Genomic DNA, 24980 nt, shown 5'->3' on the forward strand with positions numbered 1-24980 from the left:
ACCTTTCTCTGGCAAGAAAAACTTTTTTTTTTTTTAAATTTTAGGAAAGATCATAATTATCATGAGTCATACTGCAAGTTTCTGAAAAGATGCATGGTCACTGAGAGATTTTCAACCAGTGGGTTCAACCAGTGACCCAGTGTGTAAAACAAGGGTATTAGGTTTGATGTTTTCAAGATGGACAGGAATTATATGATTTAAAAAAACTCATACCTCATATTAAGCTTCCCAAGTCATTTTATCCAGGATATTTGAGAACAAGTAGGCGATTAAGCATTGTTTGGTTGAAGAATCTTGACATTGTTCTAATTTTGGTTGTTGCTTATTTTTCTTCTTGATTTACATTTTGCCATAAAGAAATATTGCTTACCTAATCTCTATTTTGTGTGTGTGTGTGTGTGTGTGTGTGTGTGTGTGTGTGTGTGTGAGATTAGATTACAAGAGGAATTAAGATCCTACAAAATGCAATAATACAACAAGACAAACAACTGGCCAAAGCAATGATCAGTGATGGCTCCTTTCATATTACCCTGCTAGTGATGCAGTTATTAAATGAAGAGGAAGTAAACATGTGAGTAATATGTCTTCCTTGAATATCATTTTCCAAATTATTGCTTTAATGTGAGTAAACATAGAACCCAAAGAGGCACTGAAATTGTAAGGAAGTATTCTTTGTTATAATTTGTTCCGGTTAATAGTCAATGTACAGAATTAGCAATATAAATATTCCTCCTAATCGAGACTTTAAATTGTTATTGTTATCAAATAGTTGCCCTTGGTTATGTAGTTGTTTTCCCCATGTTAATTATGTCAGCACTCTGGAGGCCGACCATTTAGGTTAGGATTCTTGGTAAAGATTCTGGAACTGTGACACAACCATTTCTGAATAGCTGCCTAATTTTGGGCAAATTGTTTACTTTTTATGTAAATGGAAAAAAATAATAGTTTCAGTACATGTAAAGACTCTTTGTACAGCCCCGGCCCACAGTAGGTGGCTGATGTTATTGTTATTAGAGCTGTCCTCTATTCCAGTAGATAGTTACAATTTTACCTTACTCATTCTTGAGTACCTATATACTACCCACTCCTAATTCCAGAGTTGTGCCATAAAGTTTGAGTATATAAGTCATTGATTGCTGCTTGGAGTGGAGAACCCTTGGTCTTCCCCCAATTCCCTGGGGTACTCCTTCCCCTGTTACTACCTGTATAGCTCTCCGGATTGAGCTTAAGCTTTAGCTCTTTGGAAAACCAGAGCCAGAATGTATTGCAGGTTACTTCTGAGGGAATGAAGAACAAGGCTTGAATTGGGAAGGGGGTGAGGAAAAGGGAGAAAACGTGAAACTAGTGATTCAAAATATGAAGCCAAATTATGATTCTTGTAGTTATGTCTTTTAAACAGTAGACCCTCATGTGTTTAGAGATCAGTTTTCCATTCTATTCCAACCTGATCTACCCAAGAGCAGGTCTGGGGCACCCTGCATTTGCAGAGAGGACCAGAAGATTTTATTTGGCTTGCTTTCACTATTCACTTTGCCAGTCAGAAGACAAAATAAATACTGTGATGCTCTTAAGGGAAAAAGAGCCAAAGAAGATGTGACATGAGGAGTCGAAAGCCTGAGAGAAGTGTCCTGTGTGTGTTAGAGTGGTGAATTAGTCAGGGTTCTCCAGAGACACACAACCAACAGGATGTATATCTGTATGAATATCTAGATATATTGATATCTCAATATATCCGTATCTGTTACTACATACAGAATTTACTTTAAAGGATTAGCTCATGTGACTGTGGAGCCTGGCAAGTACAAAGTTTGCAGGGCAGGCTAGAGACCTAGGGAAGAGCTGCTGTGGTCTCAAGTCCAAAGGCAGTCTGGAGGCAGAATTCCTTCTTTCTCGGGGGACCTCAGTGTTTCGGTAAGCTGGCGTGAAGGGTGGCAAGTAGGAGACACGGAGCCAGCAATAAATTCAAAAGACCTTCAGTGTGGTCAGTGAAAACACAGACAGCTTTGAGGAGGGTTGTAGGTGGCTGCTCTGAGACTTATTGTCCAGGGTGGGAGGGAGTATAGAGCCCTTCCAGTGCTAGGTGGAGTAAGCAATGGCAGAGGAAGAAGTATGGAACCAGATACAATGTCCTGGCTCCCCTTTCGGGGCTGAATGTGTTTTCCAAACCTGGCCCTCACCAGTGTTGGAACAGAGAGCTAGGAATGATAGAGACATTCACATTGGTTTGGGGTTCTCAGGGTGAAGCTGGGGAAAGCTCAAGCTCTTTGGAGAAGTTCCTGTTCACTGATGCTACAAGAATGTGGTGTCACATAGGTGGTAGATTAGAGTTGAGAAAGATTTCCAACAGATATACCTGAGGTAGTTTCTTCAATTCCCCATCTCCTATCAAGACATATAGATGAATCCAGAAATTTCTTGTGCCATGGTGGGTTGATGTGGAGGCCCAACTCAGAAAAAATTGGTGGGTCAGAAAGAACTGGATAAGAGACAAGGGCACGCTGCTGAACATCCATGTTTCTTGATGAGAGACTCTGGCAGGGACGTGCTTCTGAAGTATGTGCTGGTACAAAGCCCAGAAAGAATAAGCATGTTCTCATGGTCCCTGATATGGGACACCCAAGGATATAGCCAGACCAGTCCCCCCAAAATGGGAATCTCTGAGGACTCAAACAGCAGGCAGTCTAGAGACCTCCCTCAGTCCTCTTAGAAGAGTAGGCTGGAGGGGCACCTGGGTGGCTCAGTTGGTTAAGAGTCCAACTTCGGCTCAGGTCATGATCTCACTGTCTGTGGGTTCGAGCCCCCCGTCAGGCTCTGTGCTGACAGCTCGGAGCCTGGAGCCTGCTTCAGATTCTGTGTCTCATTCTCTCTATACCCCTCCGCAACTTGTGCTCTGTCTCTCTCTGTCTCTCAAAAATAAATGAATATGTTTTCTTTAAAAAAGGAAGAGTATGCTGGATTCCTTGGGAAGGAAGAGGAGAGGGAAGGGAAAAACTCCTGAGAGGAGGTTTGAATTAACTGAATAATTGTACTCCAAAGAGACCTTTTGAAACCAGCAAAGATCCCCGTTGACCAGTAGGTTTAGGTTTATCTCTGTCATCAGAAGTAGGTCTTGGCCGTGGCAAATGGCATCTGTGTGTCAGTCCTGTTCCTCAGCCTCCACCTCCCATACAAATATTCTGCTTTATTCTCTTAACAGTATTGTGAGGCAGCACAGAAATGTCATCTCTCTTATACGTACGGGGAAGCAAGAGCCCTAGGAATTAAGCAAATGCTGGTTAGTAGAGAAGCCAGAACTAGTCCGTTCTCTTATTATTCCATGGGGCATGTCTGTGAAAGATGGGGAGGCGGAGAGAGAGGGGGTAGGATGGAGACAAAGGAGAGGATGAGCACAAGGGCATGAAAGCAGTGGGGAGGATTAGTCTGCATAGGTATGAAGGGCCTCCTGTATCTCAGTGGTCTCTACTGATGAGCACGTGGTGTGCAGTGGGGTTAGGGTGAGGGGGCAGGTATGCCTCCCGATGTATTGTACTGTGTACATTTCTCAGTGGAGGTGGGACTGCCTCTAAGTCCTAAGAGACTTTTAGAAATATTTGGGGGGCATTTTTGGCCGTCACCATTACTGAGGAGTAATGTGGGCATCTGATGGGCAGGAGCGAGGGTGGCTAAACCACCTGCGGTGCATGGGAGAGTCCGGAACTAGGAAGCATTTTCTTGCCCTAAATCATGGCATCACTCATTGAAGAATTACTGTACAGAGCATGGTGGCGGTCTGCATCATTCATCCCTGTGTTTCACCATGTCATTTTGCAAATACTTTCAGTTTTGTGGGAAAAAACCCCTAAATGTTTAGCAAGTCTGCTTTGTGTTTGAAGAGTTAAAGTGGCATCCTTATGCAACTTTATGATACTGGAAATATTATCTCTACTAGAAGATGATGACCAGATATTGCAATTCAGTAATTCCTCTTGACTAAGTTAATTTTTTTTTATGTTTATTGTTTATTATTGAGCGAGAGAGAGAGAGAAAGAGAGAGAGAGAGAGAGAGAGACAGAGTGCAAGCAGGGGAGGGTTAGAGACAGAGAGAGACACAGAATCAGAATCAGGCCCCGAGCTGTCAGCCCAGAGCCCGATGCAGGGTTCGAACTCACAAACTGCGAGATCATGACCTGAGCTGAAGTCGGATGCTTAACTAACTGAGCCACCTAGGCGCCCTGCTCTTGACTAAGTTATAATGAAAAATCTAAGAAATAAATAAGGTTTGCTATACAGACAAGATAGTGTTTTACAACTCAACCAAGATTATCAGCCATGTGCAAGATACTGAGTTAAGTGCTTTGGGGAAAATAAAGACGAGTCAGGAATGGCTCTTATGCTTATGTATTATACAGTTAAGTTGACTGAATACCATATGAACTCAAAAATTAAAATATAGAAATGTAAAACATGGTGTGTTTCATGAAATATAAAATATTAATGGAATTTCAAAGGAGAAAAGATTTACTACTAGTTTGGGAAACCAGGGAAGTGTCTGTGGCAGTATGAACTTTTAAGGGAGGAACAGAATCAAGGTGTGGCTTCGCTTTGCGTTGCTATATCGTGAGAGAGAAATGAATTGGGTTTTCTGGTAAGACGTTATTTATATGAAGGATTTTCTAAGTCTCTAATCTTTTCATTTTACCTTTCATCCTGTACTGTATAATATGCTGACATCTATGTTGTCGGTTTCTTGTTCTGTGTTCTTACTTTTCAAAATCTAGCATCATATTTTGGGTGTTTAATGATGTATTGATCAATGGGTTGGGTGTGGAGTATGCAGAAGCATTTTCTTGAAATCATGAATTTCTTCATGGGCGCCTGGCTGACTTAGTCAGTAGAGCATGTGACTCTTGATCATGGGGTTATGAGTTTGAGCCCCATGTTGGGTGTGGAGATTACTTAGAAATTTTTAAAAAATCATGAATTTCTTCACAAAGGACTTTAGGTGTAAGGTCCTTTGCCCTTACAGGGCAGAAGAAAGGCATAGAAATTTGTAAGGCCAACCACACTTAGCTGCTGAGTTGAAGACTGTCCTTCTTAATTTCAAATACTCCTTTTAGTCTGAACTCTAGTTTGAGAGTTCTTTTTTTCTATACACATATACTTTTTACTTATTTTACCATAAAGAAGTCTTTCCATAAACCACTCTTCGAAAGTATTCTATTTAAAAGAATTTGAAAGTTAGTGATACTTACCAACAGACACTATGACTTTTTCTCACTCTGCGATCAGTGACATCTCACTGGGACCTATTTATTGATTTTTGCTCCTGGAGAACTGAAAAAACCGGGCTGAGTTTAAATCATCTATATTTCTTTAATGAAAAATGGGATATAGAATTCATGGTCTCTGAAAAGCCCTAACCTTTAGCATGGCCTGCTTTAGTATATAGTTATAATTAAAATAAGTATCTTGATTTCCCCCAATTTATGCAAGATGAGCCAGAAATGGCTGTTCTGTTTTCACGTGTTCTAGCTCATGGCACACGGTGAAGGACCGTGCCGCAGTAAAAGTATGGACACTGTCTTTTAGGATGGACACAAATAAGGTTAGGAAGGATTGGGTTTAGGATGTGGATTTGGAGGTACAATGAGAAATGTGGACATTTCCAAAGCTATTTTTTAAATTTTTGTTTATTTGTGAGAGGAGGGGCAGAGGCTGGGGAATCTCAAGAAGGCTCTGCACTGCTGGTGTAGAGCCCGATGGGGGGCTCGAACCCATGAAACATGAGATCATGACCTGAGCCAAAATCAAGAGTTGGATGTTTAACCAACTGAGCCCCCCAGGTGCCCCTTCTAAAGCTATTTTGAACAATTGTATATTATGTTATGACATAGATAAGAATTGAGACTCAGTATGAATTTATTTATGAAGTCAGTTAAAAACTTTATATGGAAGGTAATTTAGAAATATGAAAGAACTAGAAAAATACTTAAATTTCTCTTCACACATTTAACTTATAATTACTAGTGAATGATCAAGATAGTTTAATGATGTTTCACCAGAAGGGTGTTTTAAAACCCTATTATATAAGATTGTGCTTATTTCTTTTTGGAGTAATTGCTGCCCTCTAGTGAGATTTTAATTTTTTTCTCATAACAACATATCTGCACCAGAATTCTCTTTAAGATGGAAATAATTCATCCTAATTTTCAAAATATTCTAAACCTGATGATGTTTAATTCATTAATATAGTTAAACACTTGTTTTATAAAGAAAAATAAAGCACTTGAAACACAGAGTAGCCCTATGATCACATAGGTTAAACAGAAATAACAAACTTATGTGGTTGCAGTTGGCAAATATAACCTTTTATTTTTGTTTAATCCAGTTACAGTATTATCTTATTACGGAGGCTATTGTAGTTTAAGAGATAATGAAGTTTTAGTAGAGTGCCTTGCAAATAGTAAATACTGTATTAGTACTTTTGATAAGAATTTATAACTTTTCTTATAATCTAATAATATAAGCTCTTGTGGTATTAGGTTTTTGGAATATATTATCAGTAATGTTTTTGAGTTGTCCCTGCAGTGTTTCCTTGATTAAAAACTTCTTGGTGAACAATAAAATAGTATTTTCTTTCATGTCTTTGATATAAATTATAATTAAGTAAAGATGTAATTCACTTCTTCCATAGTTTTTATTTAAAAATTAATATTAGTTGTATTTTAATCATACAGATTAGATTTTGAAGTTATTTTTGAGCTCTAAAATAATTAGAACAAATATCAAAATTAACTTATCTTTCTAAAAACTGATTATTTCTTGTTTGATTTTGTATATCTTATTACCTAATTTATTACTGAAAATTGTATTATCTCTTACCAGTGGTATTGGTGCTCTTTTGGAATTAAAACCATTCATAGAAGAAATCCTCCAAGGAAAACAGTTGATTTTGCCTTTTCAAGGGATTGACACTTTTGGAAATCAGGTTGGATTTGTGAAGCTGGCAGAAGGAGATCACATAAACCCACTTTTGGAGATAGCAGGTAAAATGAACAGCAACACATCCATTTGAAATCTCATCTGTTTAAAAAAGCAATCTTCTCCCCATCCCCAATTCTTATAATAGAGGTTTTAACTTTGGGGAGCCATTGTAACCTTACTTTATAAGTGAAACGCTTCAGTATCTGCTTGTGTAGTTACGAGCCAAATAAAACACCTGAAAGTTATCTTGATTTTTTTTTTTTAAGTATAGTTGACATACAGTGTTCCATTTGTTTCAGGTGTACAACATAGTGATTTGACAAGTTTATACATTATGCTCTGTTAACCACATAGCTGTAGCTGACCCAATACATCGCTATTACAGTATCATTGACTGTATTCCTTATGCAGTGCATTTTAGTCCCATGAATAACTGGAAGTCTGTCTCCTACTCACCTTCGCTCATTTTGCTCAACCCCCTACCACTTTTCCCTCTGGCAACCGTCATTTTTGTCTCTATTTATAGGTCTGATTCTGCTTTTTGTTTATTCATTTGTTTTGTTTTGTTTTTTGGATTCCACTTATGAATAGAATCGCATGGTATTTGTCTTTCTCTGTCTGATTTATTTCACTTAGCATAATACCCTTTAAGTCCATCCATGTTGTCTCAAATGGCAGAATCTCATCCTTTTTTTGTGCCTGCGTAATATTCTATTGTATATATACCAGTCTTTCTTCTCTGTTTGTCTACCGATGGACACTTAGGTTGCTTCATATTTTGGCTATTGTAAATCATGCTGTAATAAACATAGGGATGCATGTATCTTTTTGAATTAGTGTTGTTGTTTTGGGGTTAATACTCAAGAGTGGAAGTATTGAATCATATGGTGTTTCTATTTTTAATTTTTTGAGGAACTTCCATACTGTTTTCCAGAGTGATTGTACTATCTTGATTCTTTGACCTGAGGATATGTTGATTCTTGGCTATCTAGAAGGTGGTGGGTTGGACTCAAGGACCTGCTAGGACGGTCCTAATCATAAGTCTGAAGGGTTCCAGTGCTTTTCATGACATTTGATATAAACTTGGCATTTAATAAGTACCAACTGTGTGAATAAGAATCACCAATTGCCTATTCAGAGGCTTGTGGGCATTGTCAGCCCTGTTCCAGAGAGTCAGCACCTTTTTCCTTTGTACCACATTTTCCCCCCTTCCTGAAGGTTCTACTCTCTGAGCAGGTCCATTGGTGATGTTAGAAGGTCTCCTATCCGTTGAGAACAAGTTGCTTAGTACAGCACAATTGAAAGTGTTTAGGGAAGTATAAGCAGAAAATTACAAAATCTGGATGGATGACTTTTGAGTTGATCCAGAGACTTGTTTGGGTGTTAGTCTACATGCTTTAAAAAATTTTATTTGCATATTCTGTCAGATCATTTCAGGTCATTTCATTTCAGGTTTAGTGATTTTTGGTTCATAACACTCACCATTGGTCCATGCTTGTTTTGCTCGGTATACCTATCTATCCATCTGTCATCTATCTACCATCCATCCATCCATCTATTTAATTAATTAATTAATTTAAAATGCTTATTTGAGAGAGAGAGAGAGTAGTAGCAGGGGAGGGGCAGAGAGAGAGGGGGACAGAGGATCTGAAGCATGCTCCATGCTGACAGCAGAGAACTGTATGTGGGGATCAAACTCAGGAACCGTGATACTGTGACCTGAGCTGAAGTTGAATGCTTAACGAGCTGAACCGCCCCTTCATCCATCTATTTTAAAATGGTATCATAATCACATGGGAATCCACCACCAAACAAAAAGCACAAAACAAAATCCATAAAACAAATGCTAGGACATTGGCAGTAATCTAATTGTATTATCCTTTTTGTCAACGCATCCCATGATTGTCCTTCATTTAAGCTAACCATCATCCTGAAGCTGAAGTTGGTGTTTATTATGTCCTTATATTCTCCCAAAGTGTATGTATTTTCAAGTGGTTTTAACCTTATAAAAAGGTTATCATGTATATGATTTTTTGAGACATACTTTTTTTTTTTACTTAATATTATATTGCCATTATGCAGTTTTATAGTTGCCTATTCAAAAGTGCATTTCTTGGGGTGCCTGGCTGGCTCAGTCTGAAGAGCACGTGACTCTTTATCTCAGGGTCATGAGTTGGAGCCCCATGTTGGTTATAGAGATTACTTAAATAAATAAATAATACAAAAAACCTAAATACCCCCCCCCCCAAAAAAAAAACCCACAAAAAACAGAAGTACATCTCTTTTAGAGTTAAGGGAGGCATTGAGGATTAAGTTTCATTTCATTGTTGGTTAAGTTTTCTTTTGTGAAGCAAAGTACATATAAACAAACATGCAAACAATATTTATGAGTCAAGAAGGACTTAAAATTATTAGTTGGTCAAGGAGAAGGCAACTCTGACAGTTTTGATAGCATAAAGCATTTGGGAACCACTGTCCACAGTTAGCAACTTAATCTGTTCTTCCTAACTGCTCTGGAGAAAATGCTAGATTTAGGTTTTTTCTTTTGTAATATAAATTTCTCTGAGCTCAAGAAACATTTCTAACTAGTCATTCATTCATTGTTCTTTTAAATAATTCAATGGGTGCTTGCAACATTGAGAATTCCATCCATTCTTAGCAAATATTCTCACAAAGGCGGTTTCCAGTATTGGTGAAAGATCCATTGTGTGCCGAGGAATGTGAAATCTTGCCAGCTTTAGTATGAGTATGAGCCGAAGGGTATTGGTTTGTCATTTTAGGAAAGGCCACTGCCCCTGTAATTCCTTTCTTGATGGGAGAGACTGTTGCTTGAAAATGTATATACTTTTCCAAAATTTAAACAAAACATTACAAAAATGGAAAATAGAGGGGGAATAGCATTCTGTCCTCATGTAATCAATGTTTGTTATACTTGCTTTTAATCTCTTGTGCATATATTTTACTGTTGCTTTTGATTATAGTTTGTATGCACTGGTATAAGAAGTCTAAATACTTAAATATGTGTATGTAAAATTTTCATTGAAGTTTTTAGTTGGAGCACTCTATATATACAGTGTTCAGATAGGCTGTTCAATACATGAAATTTTTGTCAGTATTTCACTTCATTAGATTTATTTTGACAAGAATGCCTCAGGATTAGTATTGTTTTAGTCCAACAGTATCAGTAAATAATGTAATATTTGTCTTTGTGTCATATTTTATAGACGATTTATTCAAATAATACATTCCAACTTTTAAAAGAATATATTCCATTGACCAGGCCATTACATTTCTTAACACTGTGCTAAACTATGCATATGTATATGCCTATACAGGAGTTTTAAAATCTTTTTTGTTCAGAATACAGAGCTAGATGCCCTTAATAGAAAGGAGAATTTTTAGAGAAATTTAATTATTAAAGTATTGATAAAGAAGTTTAAGTACATGTTCTGAAGTAAAACCAACTTGAAAAGTAGTTCAAAATTGTAATTCATGAATAGCGTGATTTACCTGATTTTCATAGAGTTTTAAAATTTACAAGTTAATAGAACAAATTCTTAAAATATTACATAGTTGTTATAAAAAAGAGGACTGAATTTTAGACACTAACACTTGAAGTCATTGCTGAAAATTTTGCAAGATAAAGAATAATTTAGAATTTTTAATGTGTAAAATTGAAGAAAATTACTGTACATTTTGAATTAATACAGTCTGAATATATGTGCTTTTGCCATCAGTACTTGAATTATACCCCTGGATCTGCTGGCTACTACCCGTTATTTCTGGGAGCCGCCTAGTGGGCCGAAAGACCAAGCCTATGTTTGCACACTGTGTCCTTGTAGGTTTATGGCGATAGCTGCTTGAGGAAGCTGGTAAGACGTGTGGCATCAGAGCTCTGAGTGTCAGCTTCCTATGTTGACCTTGAGAAGTCCTGTTTTTCCAGAATAAAACAGCACCTTCTCCTTTCTTAGCAGGACACGGTAGCTCATAGAGCTAAGAAGATACTGAAAATTATGCATTTTTGTGGCACTTCTCCACATCTTACAATGCTGAAATTGCACTGAAAAGCTTTTTGTGTGGAAGTGAATATGTGATTTTATTAATTTATTTCAGCAAAATGTAATTTTGTTAAGATATGTATTAGATTGAGAGATTGCTAAAAATGTAGCCTGCTAGAATTATAAGAGTTTTTGCAAATCTCTCTTTTTTTTTTTTTTTAATGAGGAAAGTGCCCCTGGTTAGCATGTGAAAAGACTCCAAGTGTATTTATCTCATATAAAGAAGAGTGAAAGGTTTTAAGGATATTCATTTGAACGTTAAGCTTTCTCTTATGTTGTCACTTCCCCCAAAAGATGGAGAGCATATGCCCTGTGTTTTCTGTTCCCTGTGGGGATTCCGTTTGGTTGCTGGCATCTTTGAGCCTTTCTAGGCTGCTCTATGACCACATGAAATCTTGGACTTCTAACCACCACAGGCAGTGGGCATCCTTCCCCTTCATGGCCTGGGTTAGGCTGTCTTCAAAAACATCAGAACACCTTAGCCACACTTCATTTAGAGGAAGCAAAGACCAACTTTTCTCCCCACTCAGGATGAATGGCAACCCTGCACCACTGACGACCTTCAGAGCCTCTGTTGCATGCCCCACCTCATGCGCAGGCTTCTGTAGGTACAGCCCCCCCACACTTCCTGCCCCTTCTCCTTGCTCTTTTACCCTTTTCCACTGTCCCCGCAGGGGAGGGAGAGTGTTTTTCCTCCTGCCCTCCTGGATTGTCCTCCAAGGACCCATAAAATTAGACTGACAAAAGGTTAACAAGAAAAAAACAAGGAGTTTATTAATGTGTGCAGTACATATCCAGTGGAGAAGCCTCAATGAAGAGTAGCTCAAAAGGATGGTTGGGGCATCTGGGTGGCTCAGTCGGTTAAGCATCTGACTTCAGCTCAGGTCATGATCTCATGGTTCATGAGTTTGAGCCCCACGTCAGGCTCTGTGTTGACAGCTCAGAGCCTGAGTCTGCTTCGGATTATGTGTCTTCATCTCTCTCTGCCTCTCCCATGCTCACACACTGTCTTTCTCTCTCTCTTTCCAAAATAAATAAACCTTAAAAAAAAAAGGGTGGTTAGAACTTGGGCACTAGAGCATCTTAACGGAAGAACAGTTACTTTGTAGAGAAGTGATAAGACAAAGGAAGAGGTTTTAGGCTTTCCAGAGTGGTAAATTGTGGGAAGGTAAGTATGTGCGAGACTCTCATGAAGTAAGGTGTGTTTGTAGAGGTCCAGCTTGACCATAAAATTTTCCTGGGAGAGGGAATTTGGGGCAGTTTCACTTTTTAGAAGTGTTTGCTCTTAGACAGATAAGAGAGGCTCTGGGAAGTTTTCTTTCTACATATGCTGAGTCTTCTTTGCCTCTAGCTCAAAGTTCTTATGCCAAAGTAGCATCTTTTGGGGTGGCATATTCTGGTTCCCTCCATCTCCTCTTTTATTTTACCTGATTATCTGTCAAACACTTAAATGGATTTACTTTGTGCCATTATTCTAATCATTTTACAGACATTAGTTCATTTAATTTTAACAACTCTATGAGAGAGGGACCATTATTATCATCCCCATCTTTATAGGTAGGGAAACTAAGGCATAAAGCAGCTAAATAATTCGTTAGTAAGTGGTATAGCCAGGACTCAAATCCAGGCAGTCTATTTTAAAAAAAGTGTTACTGGGGCGCCTGGGTGGCGCAGTCGGTTAAGCGTCCGACTTCAGCCAGGTCACGATCTCGCGGTCTGTGAGTTCGAGCCCCGCATCAGGCTCTGGGCTGATGGCTCGGAGCCTGGAGCCTGTTTCCGATTCTGTGTCTCCCTCTCTCTCTGCCCCTCCCCCGTTCATGCTCTGTCTCTCTCTGTCCCAAAAATAAATAAAAAACGTTGAAAAAAAAAAAAAAAAAAAAAAAAAAAAAGTGTTACTATTATTGTTACTCTTATTCATTATAATATATGTGTGATATATAATGTCCATAAAGAAGAGTACTTGGGGGGCACCTGGGTGGCTCAGTCGGTTGAGCGTCCGACTTTGGCTCAGGTCATGATCTCACAGCTTGTGAGTTCGAGCCCCGCGTTGGGCTCTGTGCTGACAGTTCAGAGCCTGGAGCCTGCTTTGGATTCTGTGTCTCCCTCTCTCTCTGCCCCTAACCCACTCACATTCTGTCTCTGTCTCTCTCTCTTAAAAATAAATAAACATTAAGAAGAGTATTTGGTACAGAACAAATGCTCACTCAAGAAATGTTAGTTACCATTATCAACATCACAGCATAGTTTCCAAAAGCATTTTTTAATTGTGTGACTATTTTTATTTATTTATTTATTTATTTATTTATTTATTTGCTTATTTACTTATTTATTTATTTTAACGTTTATTTAATTTTGAGACAGAGAGAGACAGAGCATGAACAGGGGAGGGGCAGAAAGAGACAGAGACACAGAATCTGAAACAGGCTCCAGGCTCTGAGCTGTCAGCACAGAGCCCGACGCGGGGCTCGAACTCACGGACCATGAGATCATGACCTGAGCCGAAGTTGGACGCTTAACCGACTGAGCCACCCAGGCACCCCTGTGTAATTGTATTTTTAAATGATTGTATAATATGTCATTGCATCCTAATTTATTTTACTGTTCCCCTGTTGTTAGACATCCTCTTTTATTGAGGAATAATTGACATATGAGATTATATTAGTTTCAGGGTTTACAACATAGTGATTTGTTACGTACGTGTCTATTGTGAAATGACTAGACAGAAAGTCTAGTTAATATTCATTACCTCACATAGTAACAGATTTTTTTCTTGTGATGAGAACTTTTATTTACTCCCTTAGCAACCTTCAAATACCAATATGGTATTATTAAGTATAGAAACCATGTTGTACCTTATATCCCCTGACTTAATTTATATAATAACTGGAAATTTGTACTTTTGATTCCCTGCCCTCATTTTGTCCACCCTGCACCAGAGTCTGTGTTCTTCATCACTGTACTAGTTACACTGTAAATTAGCAACTGGACTCCTAGTTTGCGGTAGCATCCCCTTGACCTTCTTGCCTTAGCTGATCTGAGATTTGCTAATCTGAGATCACAGCTTCCTCTGGGTGAAGGCTGCTCCTTCCACCACATGCCTCACACCATGAGGCCCAGAGGTCATCCATTTTCTCTCCGTTCTCTGTTGCTTTGTCCCCAATCTGCCCTCATGCACAATCCTTATTGGTGGTTCATGCTGTGGAGTTTTGTCACCCTCTACCTCTCATTCTTGCTGTTGTCCAAATATTTCCTCTCACTTGTTGAGCACTTTGTTTCCTACCTCACACTGCGACCCTTTCTTGCAGCACCATGAGCACAACCATCTAACCATCCTGGCTCAGAGTGAGCTGTGGAAGTGGAGTCTGTTGGGATTGACTTTGCATTCAGTTTCCTTATTTGTAAGATGAGCATGATAGTAACTGTTCTCAAAATAGGATAACGTACATGAAGTGCTTAGCGCAGTTTGGCACATATACAGCGGTAAATAGATGATGGCTGTTATCATTACTAATAATGATAAGTCCTACCCCTCCACCCCACTGCTACCATCACTATTACTTTTCTTAAAATCCCTTGACTTCTTTGAAGGTAGCCTCCTACACTCATACTGTGCTCCAGCAAGTTCATAAGTATAGTGAAACCTTTGGCTATTCACCTGCCAGAACTACTGTAAGACCGAACATTGGACAGAGCTGTCTATCACCCTAACTTCCCACCCTTCATGCTATTTCACTTTCTCTCCATTTTTACTCATGCTGTGGGACCCCACTGAGCCCTCTTGTTTCCTCTTCCTGGCCAACATGTTTTATTCCTTCTTAAACTGGTCATGGCTTCATGGTGCATTACTCTGTTGGTGGCTCTTTCAGGTGCCCTGTCTTCTTGTTCTTCTGTTTTGTGACCGGTCTGGCAAATACCAATGGTAGATCAGTTCAGTCATTTGCTTTTTTACCCCAACAACCTGGGCAAATTAAAATCCAGACTCCTTGGGGCACCCGGGTAGCTCAGTCAGTTAAGTATCCAACTTTGGCTCAGGTCATGATCTCACAGTTCTCGAGTTCAAGCCCTTCATCGGGCTCTGTGCTGTCAGTGCAGAGCCTGCTTCGGATCCTCTGTCCCCCCTTCTCCGCCCCCTCCCCCTTCCCCCGCTGGCATGTGTGGTCACGCTGTCTCAGAAATAAACAAACATTACAATAAGACATTTAAAAATAAAATAAAATCCCGACTCCTTGCTTGGGTCCACAGTGTCTCTGTGCTGGTGTGCTGTCTCCTGTCTTGTCGTGGTTCTCTCATCTTGCCTACCGTGCTCACGTGGTTATGCTGCTTTCTCTCCAGTACTGGGACTCAATGAGTTCTTTCTTGCCATGGAACTTTTGCAAATATATGAGTTAACCCTCCATTTGGACCTTTTCATTGTTCAGCTCAAATGTCACCACCTCAGAGACCATTTCCCTTTCCTCTGTAAAGAGAGTCTCTTCATGAGTAAGGTCTCTGTCATTGTACCTGGTGTGTCTCCTTCGCAGATCTCATCACCAGTTATAACAGTGTAATTTTGTTTGACAGTCTTTCCTGGGTTAAGCTCCATGATGGCAAGGACCATGACTGTTCTGTTGACGGTTATTTACCTAGTACCTTCTAGAAAGCGTGACACATAACAGGTGTTAATGAGTAGTTATCAAAGGCACGGGAAAATGAAGAAAACATTTTCATGTCATGTATATTTGTTCTCCTGCAAGTGTAAGTTTTCAAGACTCAGCAGCGTCCTGTTGACAGGCCACTTCTCCTGCCTCTCTTTCTCTTGTCCCCTGTCACTCCAGGCTTCTGTTAAGTTCCCTTAGCCTTCTGCCCTTCCCTCCACAGACAAAACTGAGGCTGGGACCTACTTCATTTGTTCCCTGTACTTAGTAAACCTGCTGCTGTGTTTGGCTTTTTAAGCCTCATATAGTTTTAGGAAAAGATGTATCTTCAGTATATTTTAGACTAATGTCTTCAGCTGTGTTCTTGATCTGACACTTCAGTCTGGAGATTGCTTTACTGGTTCCTTCCTCTCTCTCCTGTACTTCTGTATTTTCTACCTTTTTTTTTTCACTGGTTCATTGTCCCAACTTTAGTATTTTGTATACGGTATAAGGCAAGGGTTTCACTTCATTCTTTTGCAATGTGGATACCCGGTTTTTCCAATACTACTTGTTGAGAAGACTGTCCTTTCCCCACTGAATGGTCTTGGCATTCTTGTTGGAAACCATTTGATGATATACAAGAGGGTTGATTTCTGGGCAGTCTTTTCTATTGGTTTTGTAGGTTTGTGTTTTTGCCAGTGCCACACTGTTTTACCCCAGTATAATTAACATGCAGTGTTGTATTCGTTTAGGTGTACAATATAGTGATTCAGCAGTTCTGTACATTACTCAGTGCTCATCATGATAACTGTACTCTTTAATCCCCATCACCTATTTCCCCCATTCCCCGCCCCCCCACCTCCCCTCTGGTAACTATCAGTTTGTTCTCTAGAGTTAGTGTCTTTTTCTTAGTTCGCCTCTATGTCTCTTTTTCCTTTGTTCATTTGTTTCTTAAATTCCACATATGAGTGAAACCGTATGGTATTGGTCTTTCCTGACTCACTTTGCTTCGCGTTGTATTCCCTAGTTCTATCCATATTGTTGCAAATGGTAGTATTTCATTCTTTTTTAATGGCTGAATAATATTCCATTGTATATGTACACCACATCTTCTTTATCCATTTATCTGTCGATGGACACTTGGGCTGCTTCCATATCTTGACTATTGTAAATTATGTTGCAATAAACATGGGGATACATGTATCCCTTTGAATTAGTGTTTTTGTCTTTTTTGAATAAATAGTCAGTAGTGTGATTACTAGGTCATAAGGTAGTTCTATTTTGAACTTTATGAGGAACCTCTGTCTTCCACAATGGCTGTACCTGCTTGCATTCCCACCAGCAGTGCCAGAGGGTTCCTTTTCCTTCACACCCTTACCAACACTTGTTTCTTCTGTTTTGATTTTAACCATTCTGACAGGTGTGAGCACACTGTTTTGATTACTGTAGCCTTGTAGTAAATTTTGAAACAAGGAAATGTGCGACTTCTAGCTTTGTTCTTCTTTATTAAGAATTTTTGGCTAGGGTCCCTTGAGATTTCATATCAATTTTAGGATGTTGTTTTCTATTTCTGCACAAAACGTCATTGGAACTTTGATAGGAATTGCATTGTCTGTAGATCATGTTGGGTAGTATTGACATCTTCACAGTATTAAGGCTTCCAGTCCATGAACGTGAGATGTCTTCCATTTACTTTGTTTCTTCTTCCGTTTCTTTCAGTACCATTTTGTAGTTGTTAGTCTTTTGCCTCCTTGGTAAAGTTTATTCCTAAGTATTGTATTATTTTTGATACTATTGTAAATGGAGTTGAGTTTATTCTTAATTTCTTAATTTCTTTTTCAGACTGTATAATTGATCTTTTATAGGACTCATTTCAAATGTCATTTCCAAAATGAAGGCTTTTCTGATTTCTTCAAAACAGAAATGACCACTTTCTTCTCTCACCTTCCCTATATTCTGTATATAAATGCTTATCTACTGTAGAAACTACAGTAGTTCATTGCATTTGATTGTTTAAAATCAATGTTTCTCAACTAGAGTGAAAGCTTTTAGAGGGAATCTTTCATCTTTGGGTCCCCAGAGCCTGCTATTTAATAGATATTCAATAACTGTCTTTTAAAGAGATGTATAAGTCAATGAAAAATGTATGATGTAAGCATAAAAGTGTAACTGAACGAACATAGTCTCTCTTTTCTTATTTATATTTGTGTCTAAATCTCTGCATGAGCGTAAAATCCAGTCCTGGTGCCTAGAATCCCTGATGGATACTGTACCAGCATTCTCTGACTGTTCACCTGGACTGGCTGGTTGTGGGGATAGAAGAGGGAGCTGAGAGATCATTTGTAATGGCCTCATCACTTTTACTGTCAAGTTTAAGGAATCTGTCCAAGGACACGAATTGAATAATAAGAGAACTGAGCCAGTGTTAGAGCGCTCAGTCTGGGTCTCTTTCCTCAACTGCAGTGGAATGAATATGATTCCTGTGGCATCAAGGTGTAATTTTAGACTTGCTTTCAAGAATGAAATGTTTTAAAATTCTGTTGGACAGTTTTACATAGTAATGAATTGGAAATATCTGCTTAAAATGATGAGTATAAAAATTTTTTAATTGAAGTTCATATTATGGCAGCCTTTATGTTGAAGTGTATATACAGTTCAAATGACTTACTAAATCTAAAATGAAACAGTTTAAGTAGCATATATATGGAAACAAGAATCCTTCAAATAGTAATAACATAGGAACAACAAAAACAGTTGTATGGCTTTTATTTCATTCAAGTTTAGATGGCTAAACAGCGATTCTAAAATTTTATTGAGATTTTTCATACTATATGTGACATAGATTTACTGTAACTTAAAATAGTGTAAGAAAGTATCTTCCAATTAGAAAGCATGGAGAGACTTTATCACCCCCTATTGTATGGTGTATTGTCTAATTACAAATCAGTCTTCTTAAAGCTGAAATCCAGCTACTTATTTCTGTTGCATCTGAAATAGAATATTAAAACTTAAGAATTTATTAGGACTATGTAATTTACATTTAGTATTCTAAATTATTCTTTTTATTTTGAGAGAGAGAGTGCACGTGTGCTGCGTGAACGCATGGGCGGGGCAGAGAGGGAGAGAGAGAGAATCCCAAGGAGGCTCTGCGCTGTCAGCATGGAGCCCAACATGGGGCTCAGTCTCACGGAATGTGAGATCATGACCTGAACGAAAATCAAGACTTGGACACTTAACTGAGCCACCAGCCGCCCCTAGACTACTCTTATTAGTAAACTTTTTGTATACCTCAATAAAAAAATAAACCTCTTTGTGATTATTCTCAAATTATAGATCATGCTATCATATAAATATCCCTTACAATGTTAGCAAAAGGGTAAAAACAGCAAAAGAGGAAAAAAGGAAAAAAAATTACAAGAAGGTGTATTTAGTTAAAAAGACATGATTTTATTAAAATTGGTCTGTTGCAACAGTTACTTTGAGACAACTTTAGCAATTTCTTTACATTTTAGCTATAAATTTATTGTTGCTACATACTTATGGGTTCATTTGAATAAAATGTCCTATATAAAAATAAATATATATAAAAAATTAAAAAACAGATAAAACTTCCTAGTGCTTAGCATACTCAATAAATGTTTGTTGAATAAAACAACCCCCTCCCCCAAATAGATAAAACTGTATTTGTTAGGATTACAAAATATTGTTTCTTTAATGAAATATTCATTTCAGTCTTCTTTTATATAGTGAAGTCTCCTAGTGTTTAAATACATTTTAAGAAATTGTTCTTCGGACATTTTGCACCTTTAGCTATGAGGCATGTATCATTTAGGAAGTGTTCTTAGTTGGCTTTTGAAGGGTGTCTGATATATTTGCTGTGTGATTTTCTATTTAGTGCTTGGAGGAATGGCTGTGGACTAGGAGGAATTGAACAATCTCTTAAATTATTCATAAGCTTCTCTTCAGAATGTGAGTTAGCGTAGATGAAAAATGACACGTGGTTTTCACACCGGCAAAAAGTCTTCTCAAGAATGACCTTTCAAAAAAATGTTTGTTTATTTTGAGAGCGTGTACGAGCAGGGGAGGGGCAGAGAGATAGGAAGAGAGAGAATCCTAAGCAGGCTTTGTGCTGTCAGCAAAGCCTGACGTTGGGCTCAGATTCACTAACCGAAAGATCAAGAGTCAGATGCTTAACCGACTGAGCCACCCAGGTGTCCCTCAAGAATGATATATCTATAACCATTACCCTGTAGTCTAGCTAAGCAATAGATTATACTGCTATTAGGAGCAAAACACCAACACTAAGAAATACTTTTCAAAAAGAAGACAACAATTTCTTTTTTTTCTTATTTCTGTCTACCTAGAGAATATACTGTACTGAACAAAACACAATAACAAATTATATGTGCTTTGTGACATATTATTTAAAACAGTATTGTAAACAGATACCTATCATCAAAAATTTAAGGCCTAGGGCACCTGGGTGGCTCAGTTGGTTGAGTGTCTGACTCTTGATTTCGGCTCAGATCATGATCTTATGGTTCATGCTTTGAGCCCCTCATCAGACTCTGCACTGACAGTGAGGAGCCTGCTTGGGATTCTGTCTCCCTCTCTCTCTGCCCTCCCCAGCTCAGCTCATGCTTTCTCTGTCTCTCTCTCTCTGAAAGAAAAAAAAAAAAAATTACGCCCAGTGAATAATGAAAACTGTTGGGTCAAAATTTAATGTAACTGAAACCAGTAAATAGGAAAATGTTATATCTTTAGAATCAGTTGATAATAAGATTGTTACATCAAGTAAAATACATAAGTGTAAACTAATATAGATAGTAATGAACAGTACAGATGCCTACTCTCTTAATTTCTCTTCACAAAACTCCTTTCTTTGTATCTTTTGTAGTTTTTGATAATTCTGAACATTGTTAAGTCCTTCTCTTTACTGGACCCAAATCTGTCCCCTGAGACTATAAGCTCTCTGAAAGTAGGGACATGTTTGCTGTCTTAAGCAGATAGTGTGCCTGACATACTTGGGAAGTGCTCAGTAAATAAATGCACAAATGAATTTTTGCTTTCGCACCTTCATGCCATGTCTGTTTTCTGGGTTGATACGAACATGTTGCCGAGTTGCTACCAGTAACTCTTCTCCGTGCTAATTCTTCAAATACTTGAAGACTTAGAAAATATGTCCTAATCCCTTCAGTCCGATCCTAGGAACTTAATAAGTTAGTCCACCATGGTATATGTTAAGCTATCAGACACTGCCAATATTTGACTATTTTTGACCCATAAAAATGGCAGTTGTGTATGAGTTCGCTTAATATTTTAACTCTGTTTCTTTTTAAGTTTATTTATTTATTTTTGAGAGAGAGCAAGGTGGGAATAGGGGCAGAGAGAGAGGGAGAGAGAGAGAGAATCCCAAGCAGGCACCACACTGTTAGTGCAGAGCCTGATGTGGGGCTCAAACTCATGAACCGTGAGATCATGACCCGAGCCAAAGTCAGAGGCTTAACTGAATGAGCCACACAGGCATCCCTCTCTTTGTATTTCTTATATGCCGTGTTCTGTGCCTATTCTCCCCACCTCCCCCCACCCTGACAGTGGCACCCATGTTCACAGAATAGAATATAGCAAGAAAAATCGAGGAAAGGCTTTGGGAGTTCAACACCTAAACATAATGGTAAGTTTTTCCTGCTTTGATGCTAGAAAAGACTCCCAGGGTCAGGCAAAGAAGAGAGTTAGAGCCCAAGGTAGAGTGTGAGTTCTTGCCCCTCCATCATCCTGACTGGAAGAGCAGAAACTCGCATGAGTCCGAGAGCAGGGGTGACCCTGTGGTTTGCTCCTGAAGTGTGCCTATAAGTGTGGCAAGGAAGAAGCCCCTGTGCTTCTAGAGGGGTGGTAGAGGTGAAGTGAGGGTGGTATTGTGTGAATGGGTGGTCTTACAGGGTTTCGGCCTTTTCCCCCTTGGTCCTGGGTAATTATGCTATTTTTGGGTGCTCAAGAATAGCAAGAAAGTGGGAAAGGGGCTCAGACAGGTTCAGTGAACTCCTGCTTGCCAGGGTATGGTGACCAACAGAATGAAATCTTGCACACCAGAGGTGGGAGGGAAGTTGCAGTCATTATATAGGGATGAGGGAGGGTCCACTACAAAAACCAAGCATGGTGCGTGTCTCAGGAGTTGCGGATGATGACCCAAGAGCCAGATGCTACATCCCCTTCTAAAACGTACGACACCCCATTAGCTACCTTCTATTCAGCTAAACTACAGTCCTACGAAAAGAGGGGACCATTGGATTGTCTGAGATTAAATTTCTTCCAGAGAAAGAAATGTACCTTGTAGTTAAAATAGAGATGAATAAAGAAAGTTATTCTCACACGTACATTTCCCTTGCTTAAAATCCAGGATTTCCCGCCATACTGAGAATACAATCTGAAGATTTTACCATGTCTGTAATGCTCCTGCCCACCTCTCTAAACCCATTTTTTACCACTTAGCAAAGCTTGATACGAATCCTAACCCTACTTCTAACCCTAACCCTAACACTAACCCATAACCTAAACTAACCTCTAACACTATTTCTTTTTTTTTTTTTTTCATTATATGAAGTTGATTTTCAAATTGGTTTCCATACAACACCCAGTGCTCATCCCAAAAGGTGCCCTCCTCAATACCCATCACCCACCCTCCCCTCCCTCCCACCTCCCCTCAACCCTCAGTTTATTCTCAGTTTTTAACAGTCTCTTATGCTTTGGCTCTCTTCCACTCTAACCTCTTTTTTTTTTTTCCTTCCCCTCCCCCATGGGTTTCTGTTAGTTTCTCAGGATCCGCATAAGAGTGAAACCATATGGTATGTGTCTTTCTCTGTATGACTTATTTCACTTAGCATAACACTCTCCGGTTCCATCTATGTTGCTAAAAAGGGCCATATTTCATTCTTTCTCATTGCCACGTAGTACTCCATTGTGTATATAAACCACAATTTCTTTAGCCATTCATCAGTTGATGGACATTTAGGCTCTTTCCATAATTCGGCTATTGTTGAGAGTGCCGCTATAAACATTGGGGTACAAGTGCCCCTATGCATCAGTACTCCTGTATCCCTTGGGTAAATTCCTAGCAGTGCTATTGCTGGGTCATAGGGTAGGTCTATTTTTAATTTTTTAAGGAACCTCCACACTGTTTTCCAGAGTGGCTGCACCAATTTGCATTCCCACCAAAAGTGCAAGAGGGTTCCCGTTTCTCCACATCCTCTCCAGCATCTATAGTCTCCTGATTTGTTCATTTTGGCCACTCTGACTGGCGTGAGGTGATCTCTGAGTGTGGTTTTGATTTGTATTTCCCTGATGAGGAGCGACCCCTAACCCCAAGTCCTAACCCTTAACCCCTAACACTATTTCTAACCCTAACCCTTAACCCCTAACCCTAACACTAACCCCTAACACTATATGTCTAACCCTAACCCCAAACCCTAACCCTTAACCCCTAACTCTAACCCTAAGGGGCTTACCTTGTTTTTCATCTCTAAGAGATCACTGACCTGTTTTTGCCCAATACATACAGTGTCTTGCAAACCATTATTTTATGTACCTTGTCCTTTTATTGTTTCAGATGGGAGGGTGAATCTGATTTCTTTTATTCCATCTTGGTCTTTAGATATTATGGGTTACAGATAAGCTGGTCCTTCTTTATGAGTATGGATACCACTGGGATATTCAGTGAAAATCAACATATCAGACAAATTTTTTTTGTTTTATTAAATGTTTCCTTTTCAAATTGTTGCTTTTGCGTGCTTAACTTAAAATTTGAAATCTCTGCAAATTTAATAATATACTTGTTATACACATTGTGGTTTTTCCTCTCTTAAAAAATAATGTCATACAGGTATTTAATCTTCATTATAGAGTAATTTGTTATTTTTTGAACTGCCATTTTTATAATGAAAGGTAGCTATGTGTTGCAGTAGCAGTTTTTGGTTTTTATTTTCTTTAGAGACTGCAAAAAGGACGTTTCAAGAAAAGGGCATCTTGGCAGGAGAAAACAGGGGTTTTAAGCCTCATTTGACTTTTATGAAATTGTCCAAAGCACCACGGCTCCGGAAGAAGGTGAGTGGACAGTTTTATCCTAAGCCTTGTTTTGCCCGCTACACCAGCCTTAATAAGCATGGTTGGGGCATGAGTGACATTTGCGGTCGTTTTTGACCCCCTGCTACTCTTGGTCCCGGGATTCCAAGTGAGATTGTTTCCAGTTCCCAGGGATGCTGAGCTGGCTCACGAGACTCCATGCAGGCCATTACTCCTGTGCCCTCCTTTGCCTCTGTGGCTGTTAGCTGTATACTCTGACCCACGTTTCCTGCTGCTTCGTCTGTTGCCATATCTGCTCCGTTGAAGGGTGTTGAGGCAGGGCTGAGGCCCCATTTTACTGCTTTCTTTGCTTATGGTTGTTCACAGCCTGCTGCCCTCAAAGCTTCTTCCTCTGGCCTGCATACCCTGGTGCTGCTCACTGGAACTGGGTTCTTCAAGGTGGGACAAGCTTTTTTATGCCCCTTTACGCATCTCTTTCAAGGGCTCCAGTAGACGACCTTGTGTGTTCAGCAGTTGTTGCCATTAGGGCTTGGAACAGGTGTTCCACGGACTGGGCAAGAGGGTAACTGAGGAGCTCCCATCCTCCCATCACTTAAAAGTACTTTTTCCTGACACGAGCTGAGGGACCGGTCTCTGGACCTCCCACATCTTAGGGTGACTTTCTGCCTTCTCACAGGTTGGAGTAACTTTTGGTTTTCTTCAGGATTCATGAGCTTTTCTCCTGGAATCCTAAGGGCACCCTTCATTGTTTTTCCCATTTCAGCCTAGGGAGCGTCTTATGCACATTTAGACATCTGACCTGCTCTAACATACCAGAGTTCTGGAGATGGCCATGCAGATTAATATTCGTTCCTACTCTCCATGACCCTTTGCTGCAGTTAAGACTGATTTGCAGCTTTATAAATGAAGGTCATGTTTATTAGTAAGTAGATCTCTTTTCTAAATTTGGCACATATTGTATTTAACGTCTTTTCGCTCAGAAGGTCTTTTCAGTCTTTTAGAACCTCTGTTTGGGTGATTGACCATCCTGTGGTTGTGAGTTTTTTACAAGCTATTGTGAATACTTTCTCAAAAAGATGTTTTTTTTTTTTTTTCTTTTGGTGACTATGCCCCACATTCAATAATAACTCTATCAGGTAACATTCCTAAATATTTTAAGTAACAGATGTTGAAATTTGGACTAACAACTGTCAAAACTTGCAGACTGATGGTTTACTGTTTTTACTCATTATCTTTCTTGTTTTGCTTTCAAATGGATTGTCCTCTT

General features: G+C 39.1%; 1 protein-coding gene across 5 annotated transcripts in view; it reads left to right on the forward strand.

The window, feature by feature from the left end:
• Positions 1 to 24980, forward strand: part of AKAP7 (A-kinase anchoring protein 7) — a 151949-nt gene that overhangs the window by 35264 nt on the left and 91705 nt on the right. For all 5 annotated transcript variants that reach the window (XM_060616671.3, XM_060616675.3, XM_060616669.3 and 2 more), the window contains exons 4-6: positions 435 to 571; positions 6865 to 7025; positions 23622 to 23734. In XM_060616671.3, coding sequence (XP_060472654.3) covers positions 435 to 571; positions 6865 to 7025; positions 23622 to 23734 — 411 coding nt within the window. The remainder of the gene's footprint in view (positions 1 to 434; positions 572 to 6864; positions 7026 to 23621; positions 23735 to 24980) is intronic.

This window comes from Panthera onca, chromosome B2, assembly GCF_046562875.1.
Source record: "Panthera onca isolate mPanOnc1 chromosome B2, mPanOnc1 haplotype 2, whole genome shotgun sequence".
NCBI lineage: Eukaryota > Metazoa > Chordata > Mammalia > Carnivora > Felidae > Panthera > Panthera onca.